At 42.5% G+C, this 16,765-nt stretch overlaps 1 protein-coding gene across 3 annotated transcripts in view; it reads right to left on the bottom strand.

The window, feature by feature from the left end:
* Positions 1-16,765, bottom strand: part of DZANK1 (double zinc ribbon and ankyrin repeat domains 1) — a 179,695-nt gene that overhangs the window by 51,702 nt on the left and 111,228 nt on the right. For all 3 annotated transcript variants that reach the window (XM_030196241.1, XM_030196243.1, XM_030196242.1), the window contains one exon: positions 15,026-15,245. In XM_030196241.1, coding sequence (XP_030052101.1) covers positions 15,026-15,245 — 220 coding nt within the window. The remainder of the gene's footprint in view (positions 1-15,025; positions 15,246-16,765) is intronic.

The raw sequence follows: 16,765 nt of genomic DNA, 5'->3' as shown, positions 1-16,765 counted from the left end.
GATACTTCCTGTGACTTGGAAGTATCGAAATGTGGGTGTAGGCATCCTTTAAGTCCAGACAACATAGCAAATTGTCTTCCTGAATTAGAGGAAGAACGGTGCCCATGAAAATAATCCTGACCTTTTCCTTGACCAGAAATTTGTTTAGAGCCCTGAGGTCTAGGATGGGCTGGAATTCCCCCATTTTCTTGATCACAAGAAAGTACCTGAAATAGAATCCCTTCCCTTCTTCCCCTGGTGGCATGGGTTTGACCACTCAGGCCTGAAGAAGGGCGATTTCCTCTACAAGTACCTGCTTGTGTTGAGAGCTGATGGAAAACACTCTTGTTGGGCAATTTGGTGGTTTATGATGCCAATTCAGTACGTACCCGCAGTGGACTATTTGAAGAACCCACTGGTTGGAGGTTACAAGGGGCCATCTGTGTTGGTAAAAAGTGAGCCTCCCTCTGACGAGTAAGTCATTCAGGACAGATACTCTGAGCAGCTATGCTCTGCTGGAGCTAGTCAAAAGCTAATTCCCTGCTTTGACTGGGAAGCCAGCTGGGACTTCTGAGGACGGGGCTGGCAAAGCCTGGGATACTGGGCCTGAGCCACTTGAGCAAAGCAAGCGGGAGGCAAGAACCTATGCCTTTGAGAGTAGTAGGGTCACTGCCTGGATCAGCTAGCAAATCTTGTAGAAGACGACTCAGGAGGAGGATGCCGAGACAGAGTGTGGATATTGTCCAAACATTTCTTTATGAGGTCAGCGACCTCTTCCACTTTCTTTCCAAACAAACTGTCCCCTCGGCATGGCACATCCACCAATCTCTCTTGAACAGCTGATTCGAGGTCAGAGACACACAGCCATAAGAGTCTGCGAATCCCAACACCCATGCCAGAAGTCTGGATGCAACATGGTCTAACCTCACTGTCGCAAGAATTGGCAGAGAACTCTGGTGTCGATACATCTTGGACCGGTTGGATGGATAAAGCATTTGGTAAATGGAAGACATTTATCATTTCTGCAGCCACCACCATAATCATAGTGGTAGCAATTTTTGTGTTAGTAGGATGCTGCATAATCCCTTGTGCTAGAGGCTTAGTAGAACGCTTAATTGAAACTGCAATAACAAAAAAGACAACAGCAGGACAGTATGCCCTGTACGAAAATCTCCTTCCCAACACCACAGGAGATAACACATTGGACTATCTCCCTATGAGATGGACCAATCGCTATGCGAATGCTAGAGACACTATAGAAATGTCTGCAACAGTATAATCATGTAAAAGCACACAGGGATGCAATATAATAGTGTTAAGACTGATGAAGAATGTAATCAATAATCGGTATGACTATGTAATCCATGCAAATGTATACTCAAGATATAATCAGTATATAACCAAGAATTATTGATTGTTAATATATATATCTCCATATGTAAGAGTAAGATTGAACCTGCATATTAATAGGTTTAGAAATATTATTGTTGTAGTTATAGTATGTTACCGAAGTAGTGCCTATGTTATCACTTTGATTCAAACAAATCAGACTATACCAGCTTTCAATTAGACTCATTGTATTCTATAATTTAATAGGATACCTTCTGGAATGGATGGTACCATGGTACGTTAACCCTGGTGTCACCCTATGGGATAGGGTGAAGAGGGGAATGTTAATATGTGTTGTAGCTTGAGGCCTATCCACTGGAATGGTGGTGGGCCAAGTTACTGGGCTTTGGCCAGCTGAGAAGCCCTGACTAGGCCTGAAAGCCCACCAATGGCCTTATAGATGGGAACCTGCAAAAGCAGGCCTGCATGATGGGTCTTAACAAAATCTGGTACAAACTGTCAAATTGAACATAGCACCCTAAGATGTAGAAATAATGGACAAAAATGGATGAAGTTTGGTTTTTAAAATGAAGTCTGTGTTTCTATAAGATGGCACTCAGATCATAAGATGATATGAAAGATGATATGAAACTGATATGCTAGTATTGAGATATTTTTGTATCAAGAGAGTGAAAAACAAGTGTTGACAAAAACGGAAATGTCACAATCATGTGCAATAGCTAAAACAGATATTTTTGTAACAAGAAAAACATGTTGTTGACAATAACGGAAATCTTGCAATAGCTAAACGGAAAGAAGAGGTGGGTACAGATGGGCACCTGCCGGAAAGGAAAGTATGAATCAGAGGTTGGGCAATATTAAGAAAAAAAAAAGGGCCTTGCCATAGACTTGCATGAAGACCTTTGCCTATAAAAGGGATGAGATTTTGGCAGATCCTTGGTACAGTCCCCAAGTCTTCTCGGAGGGAAAAACTCTGTGCAGTTGAACCCAGAATCTGTATGATGAATGTACCAAATTGAAGACTTTATTTTGGTAAGAATAAACGAAATCTTATTTCTGGACACTATCTTTGTCTTTATTTCTATTTATCCTATTTACTCTTTACCTATCATTTGTTCTACCAAGTAATCCACACACAAGTGACATTCACTCCCAGAATTTATTAAGGTGGATTTTTAATAGAATATATGTGGGAACATAAATGGCCAAAGATCTCCTTAGATCCTATTAGACAGAAAGCTGTGGTCATGGGAATTAGATTTGAACTGAGCCTTCTGATGCCTCCCCAGCGGCGCCATCCATGGGAAGGGGTGTCACTGGAGTTCAGGGAGGCGGTCTACAAGATCATAGCAGAACAGACCCTCTGTACACCTCCGTGTGGAAAGATCAGACGGGGGTCTACAGAGGGTCAATAAAACACATCAAAGGTATCATAGGCACCCCTCACCAGATAATGCTTACATTCCATCTGCTTGTTGGCCAGCTGGTGAAGCTCTGTGGCCTGTTTACCAAAGACTCCAAGTAAAGGCTTGTGTAGAGCTGGTAGGACTGAATGCAGGCAATGAGTACTGAGACCTGAAAAGTCTTCCTCCCAAATGAATCCGGGGGTGCTGAGGCATGAGACTAACAACTCTTGACCAGCTTGAGTATGGATTAGACCACCATGGAGTGGTGAGGCAGCTGTACCCTCTCGAATCCAGGAGTCTTCCTAATATGATACTGCATATCCACCTTCTTGGGTGCGACCTACACTGTGAGGGGAGACTCCCAATTCTTCAACAGTGCATCCTTAAGGATAATGGCAGTGACCCCTCCCTAAGGAGGAGACTTATACCCACGACAGACAGCATTTCTGCCCTAGGCTCTTCCTCTGTCTCCAACTTAAACAAGACAGCCTTAACTATCTCCCTCACAAAACTAGTGAAAGAGAGCGCCCCTGGTGGAGGAGAGGGATCAGATGGCAATACCATATGACTCTTCCTCCGAGAAGTAATGTGGATCCTCAACTGACTCCCAAGAGCAGTCACAATCGGACACCTCAGCATACTCAGAGGCAGCTGAATGAGTCTGCACCAACCTCAGCCTGGTGGAATGAGGTCCACGCCCCGAAGAGCCCCAAGGTACAGCCCTACTCTCAGACTCCGAGGAAGCTTCCTCCCCCAATGCTGAGAGTGGTACTGCATGCCCAGATGTCGATGTCAACACCCTACGAGGCACCGGCATTGAAGATCTAGGCACCGGCACCAATGGAGCCTCAGAGAGGGCCTAGGGTTGTTCTGCTAGTGGAACAAGTGCCCTCAATGCTCAAGCAGGAGGCTCCTGCAGTAACTATGCCAGCTTCCCTCGGAGCACGCTCCAGAACAGCTCATCAAAGGTGGGCATCGGTAAAGGCATGGGAGCCGGGGCAGAGGCAGTCTGAGATGTCGGTGCCAAACCGGTGGTGGGGGCTGGGCCACTCTGTGACTTGCACACCAGCACTTCTTCTAAGGAGGGGGAGCCCTTGTCCCGGTGCTGGCGCTTCTCAGGCATCAGGGAATCCGATGTCCCAGTGCTCCCAGCACAGTACATTAAGGAGGACCAGTGCTTATGCTTCTTGGGCTTCCCCCGATGGATAGAGCCTTGATCCTGTGGTGCCAACGAGGATGATGTGAAACCCATGCACATCCTTGGTGTCGGGTCCGATGCTGACCGATCCTGAGGCCTGCTTTCAGCACTCGGTGTCAAGACAGATGGAGACCCACTTGATGCTGGTGCACTCCCAGTGGATGACGAAGTCTGAGCAGCTATGGAGGTCAGTGCTGCCTGTGCTGAAGTCAATGGTCCGGCCTTCGAGGAGCCAAAAAGATACTCTCTTTGAGCCAGTCATACCTGCTGAGTTCTCACCTGCATTTTTAAACAGAGATCAGTCAGAGGGGACATGATCTGGCCCAAGGCACCTGATGCACCAATTGTGCAGGTCCATGGCAGAAATCACATGTCTACACTTGGCACACCTCTTGAAGCCACTGGGGATCTTCTGAGGCATCGAAAAAAGAATCTCAGCCAAATTAAACTTCTCAATCTTGAATTCTCAAAAAGGGGCAAGTTCAAATTGAGGTCGGGGCTAGGCCTAAACCAGGCAGCCAAACATAAAAATAAAGAAAAAACTTTAAAATGGCCAAAAAATTCTTCTAATAAATACTCAAAAAAGTACAGTGTGAGGAGAGAATACGCGAATGCGTCCTCTCAGGTCAGTGGAAAAACACGACTGAAGGACCTGTGCTCATGCATTAGGTGGGAAGGCACCAGCGCATGCGCAGTAGGATGCTGCTAGAATTTTCTACTGTACTCACTAGTCAGTGTCTGCACCGGGCTCTGTTGGATGACATCACCCAGATGCGGGAATAAGAAGGTCTGCTTGTCCTTGGAGAACTCTTAGTCACATTCTCATCACATCCTCCTTAGATTACTGCAGTTTGCTCCTCGTAGGTTTCCCACTGACCCATCTCTGTCCCCTTCAATCTGTTCAAAATTTTGTTATGCAAATTATCTGCTGCCAGTATTGCTACACTCACATAATCCTCTCCTCAAGTCACTGCCTCCCTTATCCATTTCCATCCACAGTTCAAACTCCTCTTACTAACTTACTAGTGCATTCATTCTGCAGTTCCTCAATACCTCCCAGTACGAGAAGAAACTAGAAAACCTGAAAAAGGATACCCTAGAGGAAAGGAGGGATAGGGGAGATATGATACAGATTTTTAAATATATGAAAGGTATTAATAGATAAACATCTTTTCCAGAGACACAAAAACGGTAAAACTAGAGTACATGAATTAAGGTTGTAGACTTAGGAGTAATGTAAAAAAAATGAAGTTACTCACCAGTAGCAGGTACTCTCTAAGGACAGCAGGACACCCATTACCACATAATCAAATGAAATTCTCCTAATAGGGTCTGTATTTCCTGGCATGCCTGTTACATGTGGAAAAATATGCCCTGCTTCCTTATTAGAGGGCAAGCAAACCGGTTTCTTTGGTTTGGGCTGAAACCAAATCTGTGGCTGAAATTTGCAGTTCAGTTTCAGCCAAAGTCAAAACTGGCAGCTGGGCCTGGCCCAGACCTGCATGGAACAAGCAGCCACTCCATCTACCTCTCCCCCTCCTTCCCCCACACACAAACAAGAACTCCCTCCCCCCCCCCCTCAAAGCTTGGTGGATTTGGCTGGCAAACACTCATGGAGAGGAACCTGGAGGAGCAGGCGCTGCAGACACATCATGAGGCAGGAGCTTCCTAACATCAGCAGGAGGACCTCGCTGGGAGGTCTTTTTAACATAGCAGCATCTGTGATGCACAGCCACTGGGGCATGGCCCGATGGAGCGTAACCAAGGGACACGCTCCTTTTGAAGCCCCCTTCAGAACCCACAGAAGACCAAGAAGGCTGGCCATTCTGCTGAAATATCTACATATTGTTTCTCCTATTTTTCAAGAAGTTTGTAAGTACTTTTTTTCTTTCCATGATTTGCCATGGGGAAGCAACAAAAGAATAAAAAAGGTACTATATTGTCCATAAAGAAAGCACTAACTGGTACAATGGAACAGCAGGCACTGTAGTGACAGCTTCTACTCCTATGTCTAGCTCTGGTGGCTCTCTCATTCCAGGGGGACTTCTTACTTCACCTTAACCTGTTAAATCCTTGAATATCTCCAAGGGAGGGTCTCTAACAATAGTGTTCTATTTGCTTGGAGCAGTTGGTAGTGGTGAAGTTTCACCTAAGACTCCTCAAGTCCCTGTTTCTGGGTGAAAATACCAACTCCAGTGCCATGCCCAGATTTAGATTTTGGGCCTATAGATCAAGTTCCATCTGATATTTCGCTGGCTGACATTTGGAAATCAGTGATGAGAGCTGAGGCTATGTTGAAAAACATCTTCCAACTGTGTGATTATTCTGATGAAGCATCTCACAAGTTTCAGGATTTAGATTCTAGACTGTTTCAATGTGATAAAAGTCTGGGGAATTTAGAGCCTAAGGTTGTAATACTTCAGTCAAACGACTACTGCGGGTATTAAAGATAGTTGTACTTACACAATAAATATGAGCTTTTGGAAAATATGTACAAGTCTAAGGATCTTTGGGTATCAAGTTTTCCTATTACTCAGTTTTTATCACCTGAGATCTTGTTTCGTAAATATCTAAAGGAAGTACTGTCATTGTCTACTGCTGACTCTGTTATATTATCTAATTTGTATCATTTATCGAAAAAAAAATCCCCCAAAACTGTAAAAGCAGCAGCAATTTACTTGGAAATTATTCCGAATTTGATTTAACTAAATTCTTGGAAAACGTCAAGAGATGATTCCAACACCATGCTTTTCTTTTGGTTACTTTTTCTTGAGAGAGTGATACTTACTCCGCAACATATCACTACCAAGATCGTATTGGACATTATCAACCCTCCTTATCTGTAACCCCACCTGCCTGAATCTTATCTTCCTTATTCCACCCTAACCATCTTTTGTACTTGTCCCTACCGGACTTAGCAAATGCCTTTACGGTACTATGTAAGCCACATTGAGCCTGCAAATAGGTGGGAAAATGTGGGATACAAATGTAACAAATAATTAAATAAAAATATTCAGCTTTGCATACTTATTTTAAAAATAAAGATGCTTTATATCAAGTTTCAAATTATTTAGAATTTACTATCCCACCCCAACAGACAAATCTATCTGGGTGGCTTACAATCTAAAAGTAAAGAATGATAGAAATAACATAAATATTAAAACCAGATAGACTAGAAGAAGAGGTGTAAAAATGGGGAGAAGTACAATATTGATAGTAAAGAGGGGAAGGGAAAATACAGTATGGTCAGGGATACTGTGATTCCAGGTAACAGTGGCAAATCAGGGAAGCTAGCTGTAAGTGTCTCGAAATAGAAAAGTTTTAAACTCAGCTTTAAATCGTGAAAGAGAAGTTAATTGTCTGAGATGGGGAGGTAATGAGTTTCATACTTTGGACCCTGGAATGAGAACATAGTATGTCTGCTGTGTTCATGCTAAAGTTCTTGGTATGATGGAATTGTTAAGAGATTCAGTTGGGAAGACCTAGAGAACAAGTTTGAGTATATGGAGTAAGATAATTTTATGGTTCAGAAGCTGCGAGGGTTTGAAAGTAATAGTAAATTTTATAAGTAATATGATGGGAAATGGGAAGCCAATGAGCAGATTTAAGATAGGGCAATATATGATCAAAATTATTTAAATCATGGAGAATTCTGATGGCATAATTTGAATCAATTGGAAAACGATTTAGATCTTTAATCCAGAGACCTAATAGAGAGAATTGCAGTAGTTTAATTGAGAAATAACCAAAGAATGAATCAAAATGTTTAAAGCAGAAAGGTTAGTAATGGCTTAACAAGAACGGATAAGATGCAGCTTGAAAAGGATTGTTGAATTACTGTAGAAATTTGATCATGAAATGCAAGAGTGGAATCAATTATGAAACCAAGATGCATATAGATTGTGTTATCTTAACAGGAAATCCATTTAGAAGAACTTTGGGGAACACAAAGTAACTGGACCAGCGGGGGAGAATATGAGCAGTTTTGATTTTTCAGGGTTAAGGATTAGTTTATTGTTAGAGATTCTATGTAGTAATGAGCTCAGCCGTGAATTAATGGAGGAGATATCATCAGGGTCTGATGGACAGATCGGACAGAGTATCTGATGTTATCTGCATAGACAAACATAGTTAGATCGATAGATTGTGACAAAGTGAGTAGAAGAGCTAGAAAGATGTTAAATAGCAGAGGAGAGAGAATAGATCCTTGGGGCATAAAAACTGAAAAGGTTTAGATGATATGTTAGCAGAATGAACTGTGTACTGTTTATTATCAAGAAAAGATTTGAGCCATTGATGGGCAGAATTACTGATGCCTATGGAATGTAACCAGTGGAGTAAAATTGAATGGTCTATGAGATCGAAGGCTGCCGAAAGGTCCAAGGAAAGAAGTAATACATGCCGAAATTTATCGCATTATATTCATAAGTGCTAAGAAAGAAGTTTTGAAATCAGTATTGTTTAAGAGAGCTTATTCCCCAGGTTTAACTTAACTGAATTAACTATTACTATAAATTCAGATCCAAGGACAATAATTAACTGTTATTATCTCTTGCCTTTTGATGTTTAATTGTTATTTTATGTCTTATTCTCAATTTGTATAATTGTTCTTCTTGTACTGTAGCTTGCACTACAGACTTTGTAAGCCATTTTGAGCCTGCGATCAGTGGGAAAACGTGGGATATAAATGTAATAATAAATAAATGATATTGACAGAATCCTGTTCGGTTGGGGTGTAAGAGATTAGTACTGGAAATGAAAGTAGCAAGTTGTGAGTTGACAATGGTTTCTACTATTTTTACAAGAAAGGTAAAGTGGCTATTGGCCCATAGTTAGCTGCATCTGTAGGTGAAAGTTTGGGGTCTTTAATTTTGGGATATATGATAGCATTCTTCCAAGTTCAAGGAACAAATCCTGATGAAAGGGATAGGGTGATCATAAAGTGAAGGAAAGGAATCAAAACTGTGTGATATATTTTTTTACTAAAAAAGTGGGTAATGGGTCTAAGGAGGAGGAAATGGATCACATTTGTAAAATGGTCCTGGATAGCTCCAAAGAAGATGTGATACGAAAATTGGATAAAGTGTTGTGGGATGGTATCCAGGAATCTGAAGGTGATGGGGAAAAGGGTAAGGGGTAACTGGTATTAAAACTGTCAAGAAGTTTTTCTATTGAAAAAACAAGCTAGCGTTTGCGCTGAAGGAAGAAGTCTATCTTCTGTAATCAATAAATTTTTAAATGTAGTTAGCTGCTTAAGGGTGCGATATAAGATAGCAGTATTTGGAGCTCTAGTAATTTTGAAGAGTACTATGTGTTTTGTTGGGGGTTTTTTTTGCTGTAAGGATTACTTTCTTATAAGAATGGGACAGTGATTTGTAATTAAGAAGAGAAGAGTCGGAAGATATACAGATCCATTTCCTTTTAGACTGATGAAGTTGATGCTTTAGAAGTCTTAATTCTGTAGAGTACCATGGTTCAGAATGACGACAGAATGACGAATATTGCATGGGGACATATCCTCTGCAAGCGGGGCAAGTAGATTATAAATCCTTGGCAGGTCAGCGTTCCATAGTGTTGTTTATTCTTCAAGGGTAAAGGTACTAAATGCAGCAATATCTAGTTGTAGGTTATCTGAAAGAGAAGATTCTGAGATTTTGGAGAGATCTCTGGAGGAGCATGTTCTATTTGAGGAGGCAGAAAGTGAAATAGGGGGAGAAACTTTAAAAAGCAGAAGAGAGTGGTCTGTCCAAGATAAGGGGTGAGTGGAAATAGAGGAAATAGTAAAGACATCAGATAATAATTTTATGTATTTATTTATTAGGATTTATTTACCGCCTTTTTGAAGGAATTCACTCAAGGCGGTGTACAGTAAGAATAGATCAAACATGAGCAATAGGCAATTACAGCAGTAAAAATATTCAACTAACAATACAAAGAATGGCATGGTATACTACTTTGTACTGCTCTATTTTGTTTATGGGATCCCTTGGTTCCAGATCTATCTGTACAACACTATACCAAGAGCAACCTAAACGTTGCTCCCACAGCGCGTGGCCACCCCAATATTCAAACTTCAATCAACCGGACCCCAATGCATCCACCCCCCGCCCCCCACCTCCAGGTGAATGAGCCCCTCCACCACAAAAGAACGCCAAAGGTGTCAATGGAGCCAATCCCACCACTGGTCCCCTCCCTCCCCTTCATTCATCCAGACTGACAGACAAGACGCCCATGCAAAAAACTCCACCAGAGAGAAAAACCACTGGACATCCTCCATCGGTCTCCGCGCAAACAACCACTCACCACGAGAACAAAACATCCCAATGACCATGAACTCTCATCTCAAACCACCCCCAGATACACCAACAGCAACCCCCCCCCCCCCCCGAGGATCCCAGGACTCCAACCGCCCACCGTCGGCCAGCACCCATCTCCCGCTCCGGAGGTGTGGCCATCTCATGAATAGGTTAAAATCACTGCTGGGTTAGATTGAAATCTAAACTAAGAGTTATTAAAGTCTGGGACAAAAGGGGCATTATTATTATCTATAATGAATATTAAATTGCCTAGGATAATAGGATGAGGGTGACTAAGGCAAAAGTGACCATAAAGAGTGCAATAATGCAAAAGGAGGTGGCAGTAGGTGGGGAGATCAGAAGCTTAGGATTTTTCCTGATGTGGCAAGAGCCACACAGGTAAGTGTAAATGATTTCTGAACTGAAACACTTCTCCTTGCAGTGGGAGCTACTTTTTCCATGTAAGTGTTTGACTATGTTTCAAGGTATAACTACAATTTTCTTTGATCCTGGTCAATTGGAAAAATTTGCTTTTGGATAATAGTCAGCTATTGCAAGACCATAGATATGGGTTAGCAGTTAGGGAAAGCTAATGATACAGCAGTAGTTAGTATACTGATATAGGTACAAAGTTTTATTTTTATTTTCTTGTTTATACTTAACCCCAATGTACCTATTGATATGGGCTTCAAAGTTGTTTTTCTTTTTACTTTGCAAATAATATTTCTTTTATTTTTCTCTATTTCATTGTTTCTTTTGAAACTTATAAATAAAGAATAGAAAGAGTCCCCCTCCCAGACCTCCCCCCACCAAGCCTACTGTCCATCCCCTAGTGCTCCAGTGGGTATTCAAGGTAGGAGCCACTCTCCATTGCCAAAATGACAGCCTTTTGAGATTGTAGCCAGCATGGGCAGCAGCACTCCTGTCTATGCTGGCTGCAGTCTCAAAATGGTTGCACGACCTCCAGTGGCAGTCTTGTGAGACTGTCATTACAGATCATGGCATACATTTTGGTGGAGGAAGGGACATGGGCAGGAGGTTGCAGTAGCCATTTTCTTTCGGAAGCTGCAAGGGGCAGGAGTGAAAGGGCTTTGCTCCTGACCCCAATAACTCCACAGACCACCAAGGACATTAGGTAGGCCTGGGGGTGGGCCTACTGAGATTGGGGGGGGGGGGGGGTCTGAATGGCGGCAAGCTGTGGGGATGGGGGAGGAAAGGAGGGGGATTTGGAGGCTAGGAGGGGGATTGGGGGGGGGGGCTAAGAATGATTGAATATTTTGACACACAACAAACAGGACTTAATAAGGATCTGGGTTTTCTAACCCATTATAAACCATAAAGCTGTATTTCTCTGTTTATTACCTTCCTCTCACCTACAACACCCATTCTGTTAGAATATAAATGAAATGCTTTGATGTCCCCATGCATACCCCCACCCTCCCACTCTGTCAGACTGTCAAAGTAATGCTTTGATGTTTCTCTTATATATACTATCTGCTACCACATTTGCTTATTTCCGATCTGACGAAGAAGGGCAACCTTCAAAAGCTAATCAAGAAATGTATTAAGTTATGTCCAATAAAAAGGTATCATCTTATTTTCTTTTCCATGTTTTATTTTGTTTGATTTCTATTGATAACCTAAAGAAAAGGGTTATGCGGGTGCATGTCTATATTCAGTACCAGCTTTTGAGCTGTCCTAAATTCACCCGCTTAGCTATTCAGGTGCCCGCACTGAATACTGCTGGCACCCACATAATTGTCAGCTTTTCCTCAATGCCGCCCCCTGCACTGCCCCTGTCCTGCCCAATTTTTTTATGGGCAGTCAAAGGTGATATTCAGCAGTACTGTCCAGTGCCACTGAATATCAGGGGCTAAGCAACTACAGGTGATTTAAGCAAACAGGAACCTTTCCTGCCCACTTAATTGCTTTGAATATGGCCCAATAAGACTACGGAACAATCCCTGTGGCACATTTATTTATTTATTTGTTACATTTGTATCCCACATTTTCCCACCTAATTGTAAGCTCAATGTGGCTTACATAGAGAGGCGTTTGCAGACTCTGGTGTGAACCCTGCTCATTATCAAGACTGGGAGCTTCGTAAATATCTACGCCAGGGGTGGTTGGACTATGTTGCTGAGAATGACGTTCAGTCTGTGGGGCCTCACGTTTATTGGGAAGCAGCTAAAGCAGTGCTCCGAGGTAAAATCATAGCGTACACTGCATCTTTGAATAGAGATAGGGAACATAAGATTCGTGATCTTTTGAAGCAATTGGGAGATGCTAGGAGGGCTTTTGTTTTCAGCCCATCTGATGTATCCCGCAAGGTTTACTTTGATGCTAAGAAACAGCTTCAGGCGGTGCTGGACGCTAGGGCTCTCTATAGTATAAGCTTTATAATATCGCCTGCACTAATGGGGCAATAAGACTGGTAATTGTTGGCTTCTTTAGTGAAACAGAGGTCAGCAAAAAGCTACATTGGCCGAATTAGGGATGCCGCAGGAACCAACCACACACGCAGATTCTCTTCACAGAGTGAACTAAATCTACCACTACACTCTATCATCTCCCACTCAATCACTTTCTAACCTAGTCAGGGGGCAAGTTATCAAAATTGAGCTATCGTTAAGAAGGGTTATGTTACCATTAACATGTTATTTTAGCACAGGTCCCATTTTATGCAATGAGACTAGTTACTAATAATCTGGTTTAACAGTAAAATAACCCATCTTAATGGTAGCCCACGTTGATAACTTCCTTCCTCAGTCACTTAAGAGCCCATATGAAAGTCTTTCAGTATACTTATAAGTTGCCAAAATAGTACCATGTCAAATGCCTTGCTGGAATCTAACAACACCATATCTAGTGCTCTCTGTAATCCAACTCTCTGGCCAACTGATCAAAGAAACGGACTAGATTCATCTGACAAGACCTACCCCTAGCAAAATCATGCTGCCTCAGATACTGTAATCCACTGGATTCCAGAAATTGCACTATCCTCTGTTTAGCACCTTTTCTCTTAATTTACTCACCACAGAGGTCAGACTAACTGGCCTCTTTACTTCCATCTCCAATCTTCTGGGATCACTTCTGACTGTAAAGTAGCTTTGAAAGTTCAGATAGTAGCACCACCAGAACTTCCCTAAGTTCCTTCAATACCCTAAAATATACCCCGTCAGGCCCTATCACTTTGTCTGTTTTCAGTTTAGTTCATGAACACAGTCTTCTGATAATCATTCAAGGTGTGCCTTACTTCCATTCCTATTTGTGTTTGTTTTCTGAGGTCTTACTCTTAAGCCATTCATCTGTGGAGGGTGTGTGGGAGCTGGGTTGAGGAGTGAGGCACCTAGAACCTCAGCAATGCTATGGTTTAAAGAGGAATAATTACCTTTCCCCCTTTTTGAACTACTTGGATTAAAAAACTAGATTAAAGAAAACCTTGTGTAAGAAAATGTCCATAGTCTGCTATTGAGAAAGACATGGGGAAAGCCACTGTTTGTCCCTGGCATCAGTAGCACAAATCTTGCTACTATTTTGGAGTCTATCAGGTGCTTGTGATCTGAATTGGCCACTGTTGGAAGCATTATACTAGACTAGATGGACCACTGGTCTGACCCACCTTTCAACAATGGAGAATTTTAATGATCTAGGACAAGAGAATGGAACAAATGCATATAAAGGACATCTCGAAGGGACTGGGACTACAGTTTCAGGCCACATGGTCACTCTTTTGGGACACGTTATCCCCACGAGGAGTCATTTGCTCAATGTGTAAGTTTGGTGCTATTTGTTACCTGGTGCCGGGAAGATTCAAAGGTTTAAGGACTACAGTTTCTATAAGGTGGGAGGGGGTGGGTAGGGGTTAGGATGGGATATAAATTAAAACAGCATATTTACTCTTGGATTATGAAGGAGGATGTCTTATTCAATATAGTAAGCATCATTCTATACCATGTTTACTCTGGATTCTATATAGGTCAGTGAAAGTTGGGCGCTGAAATTTGAACATGGATCCAAGATCCATGTGCAACTTAATGAGAAAATGGGTACCAATTGGCCACTTAATTGGTGCTAATTTGGGCTTAACTGAAATTGTGCACGGATCTCCCCTGCATGCTGTTCTATAACTTAGCACCTAACTTTTCATGTGCACAATCCAAAAGGGGACATGGCCATGGGAAGGTCATAGGCGGTTATGGGCATTCCCAAAAGCTAGGTGCCAAGTTATACAATTCTGCTGATCTGCACGTAGCTTTGAGCACTGGACTTAAACCTGTTTTTATCAGGTGTGTCTGGCACTCAAATTTAGGCATGACCTGCATATTACGCCAGTATTCTACAAAAGTCAGGCACCCTTTATAGAATAGGGGCTTAGCAAAGATCTTTTCATCGCCAAACTTTTGGCATTATATATAGAATTCCCCAATATCAAACATAATCCCTTTAAAGAAATCTCAGGGGAATTTATCAACATGGGCTACCATTAAGACAGGCTATTTTACTGTTAACCCCAGTTATTAGTAACTAGGTCTCACTGCATTAAATGGAACCTGTGCTAGTTAAGGGTAAAATAACATGTCTTTTAACAGTAGTCCACATTGATAACTATGCCCCTTAGGCAGAACACTTGTTGCTGGAGCCAGAAATGACCTTTGCTTGAAATGAACCCCTGTAGTAAAGGAGCAGGAGGAAACTGCTGGTTCAAAAAAAAAAGAAAAGAAAGAAATAATTCCTGTGTAGTCACTCCAAAAGTTGGCTGTAGAATGTTTAGAATGTCCAGAACTGATTCTCACCTCTTCCAGGACTAATAGCTGTGAGAAGGGGTTTACGATCACTCATCTTATCATGTGTTTCCTTCTGAGAGATCAGCTCCAATTCTTTCTTCTCCAAAATTTTAGAGGATGGGTAAAACAGCCAATAGTTTGAGTTCCTTTGTCTGTTCGTTCTAAGTCTAATCTTGGCTTTGGCAAAGGGAAATGTATGGGCTGCCAAGCAGCATGAGATTTTTCTGTCCTGTTGGGGAAGATCAAGGTTGATTAATTAAAAATAAAATCTGTGTCTGATTTCATGAAGCACTGAGTTCTTTCCTAAATATTCTGCCCCACGATAAATCAAAATATTATCTCTGAAAATATTTTTAAACCTAAGTTGAACTTGATAAAGTCTAAAAGCATATATATTCAATCCAGATTTATTTGACAGTTTCAAGAAATCTACAGTCTACGTGACCCCTCATCACATTAGAATCTACAAGAAAATTGTCAAGTCACTCAAGTATGTTCTTCTACTTAACAAGCCTTAATATTCACATTTCCCTGTTGTAGGTAAAGAATTAGATGAAATGTATATTTGGAAAAAAAATGAAATCTAAAATTCAGATGGCCTATAAGTATATTTGCTTTTGATTGTGTCTATTGTCTTCAAGCCTTCAATGCAAATCCTACTATATAAATGAAGAGTGACCGACGTGCCGTGCATGCGCAGAACAGCGCAGCTGTTCTGTGCATGTGCATCACGACACAGGTCTCTCCAACGATGCCCCCCTCCAGCGCGAGCCTACCGAACACATCGCTCATCAGAACTGCGCGGAGTCAGCTGAAGGAGGGAAGACGTGGTGAATTGGCTGCATTCTAACCAATTTTCCCCAGTTGCAGTACTACAAGTTTAAATTGCTCACTTACTGTGTCCCCTCCCATGAAATATCCTGGTGTTTTCCCTCCGCTCTTTCTAACCACCCCTCGCACACCTGGCAGGCCGCCTGCTTTCCCTGGGGGCAGGGAGTGCTGCTCTTGGCGCATTTTTTTCCATGGTGTGACTCGCTCATTAACTATCCTTCCCGCACAACCGCCGCTCGCTTTCGCATAGACTATCCGAGTCCGACATTTCGCTTCCGTCTCTCCGGTGAGTCTTCCCATTGCCTTCTCCGATCGGTCGTTCACTCCTGGGACCCGCTTTCAATCACCGCCATTTGTCAGTGAGGGGTTAGTGTGGTGGTGGAGAGGGGGTGAGCTGGTGTCATCAGCGAGGGAGAGGGATAAGGGGGTTCGGGTACTTAAGGTCATACAGTTTAGATCCGGGGGGTTAACTGAATCCATGTTTTACCTGAACCCAGGATAAGGTGGTTTCACTGTTAGTACGGGTGGTCTCATTTGTCAGTGAGGGGTTAGTGTGGTAATGGAGAGGGGGTGAGCTTGTGTCATCAGCGAGGGACAGAGATAAGGGGGTTCGGGTACTTAAGGTCGTATGGTTTAGATTCGCGGGGTCACTCTCTCTCAGACAGACTCTCTCTCTCTCTCTCTCTCTCACACAGACGCTCTCTCTCTCTCTCTCAGACAGACGCTCTCTCTCTCACTCTCTCTCTGACAGATGCTCTCTCTCTCTCTCAGAAAGATGCTCTCTCTCTCTCTCTCTCTCAGAAAAGCTCTCTCTCTCTCTCTCTCTCTCAGAAAGGCTCTTTCTCTCTCTCTCTCTCTCTGACAGACGCTCTCTCTCTCTCTCTGACATATGCTCTCTCTCTCTCTCTCACAGACAGA

The sequence above is a fragment of the Microcaecilia unicolor genome, chromosome 3, assembly GCF_901765095.1.
Source record: "Microcaecilia unicolor chromosome 3, aMicUni1.1, whole genome shotgun sequence".
NCBI classification, from domain to species: Eukaryota; Metazoa; Chordata; class Amphibia; order Gymnophiona; family Siphonopidae; genus Microcaecilia; species Microcaecilia unicolor.
This window is presented reverse-complemented; position numbering and strand designations above follow the sequence as displayed.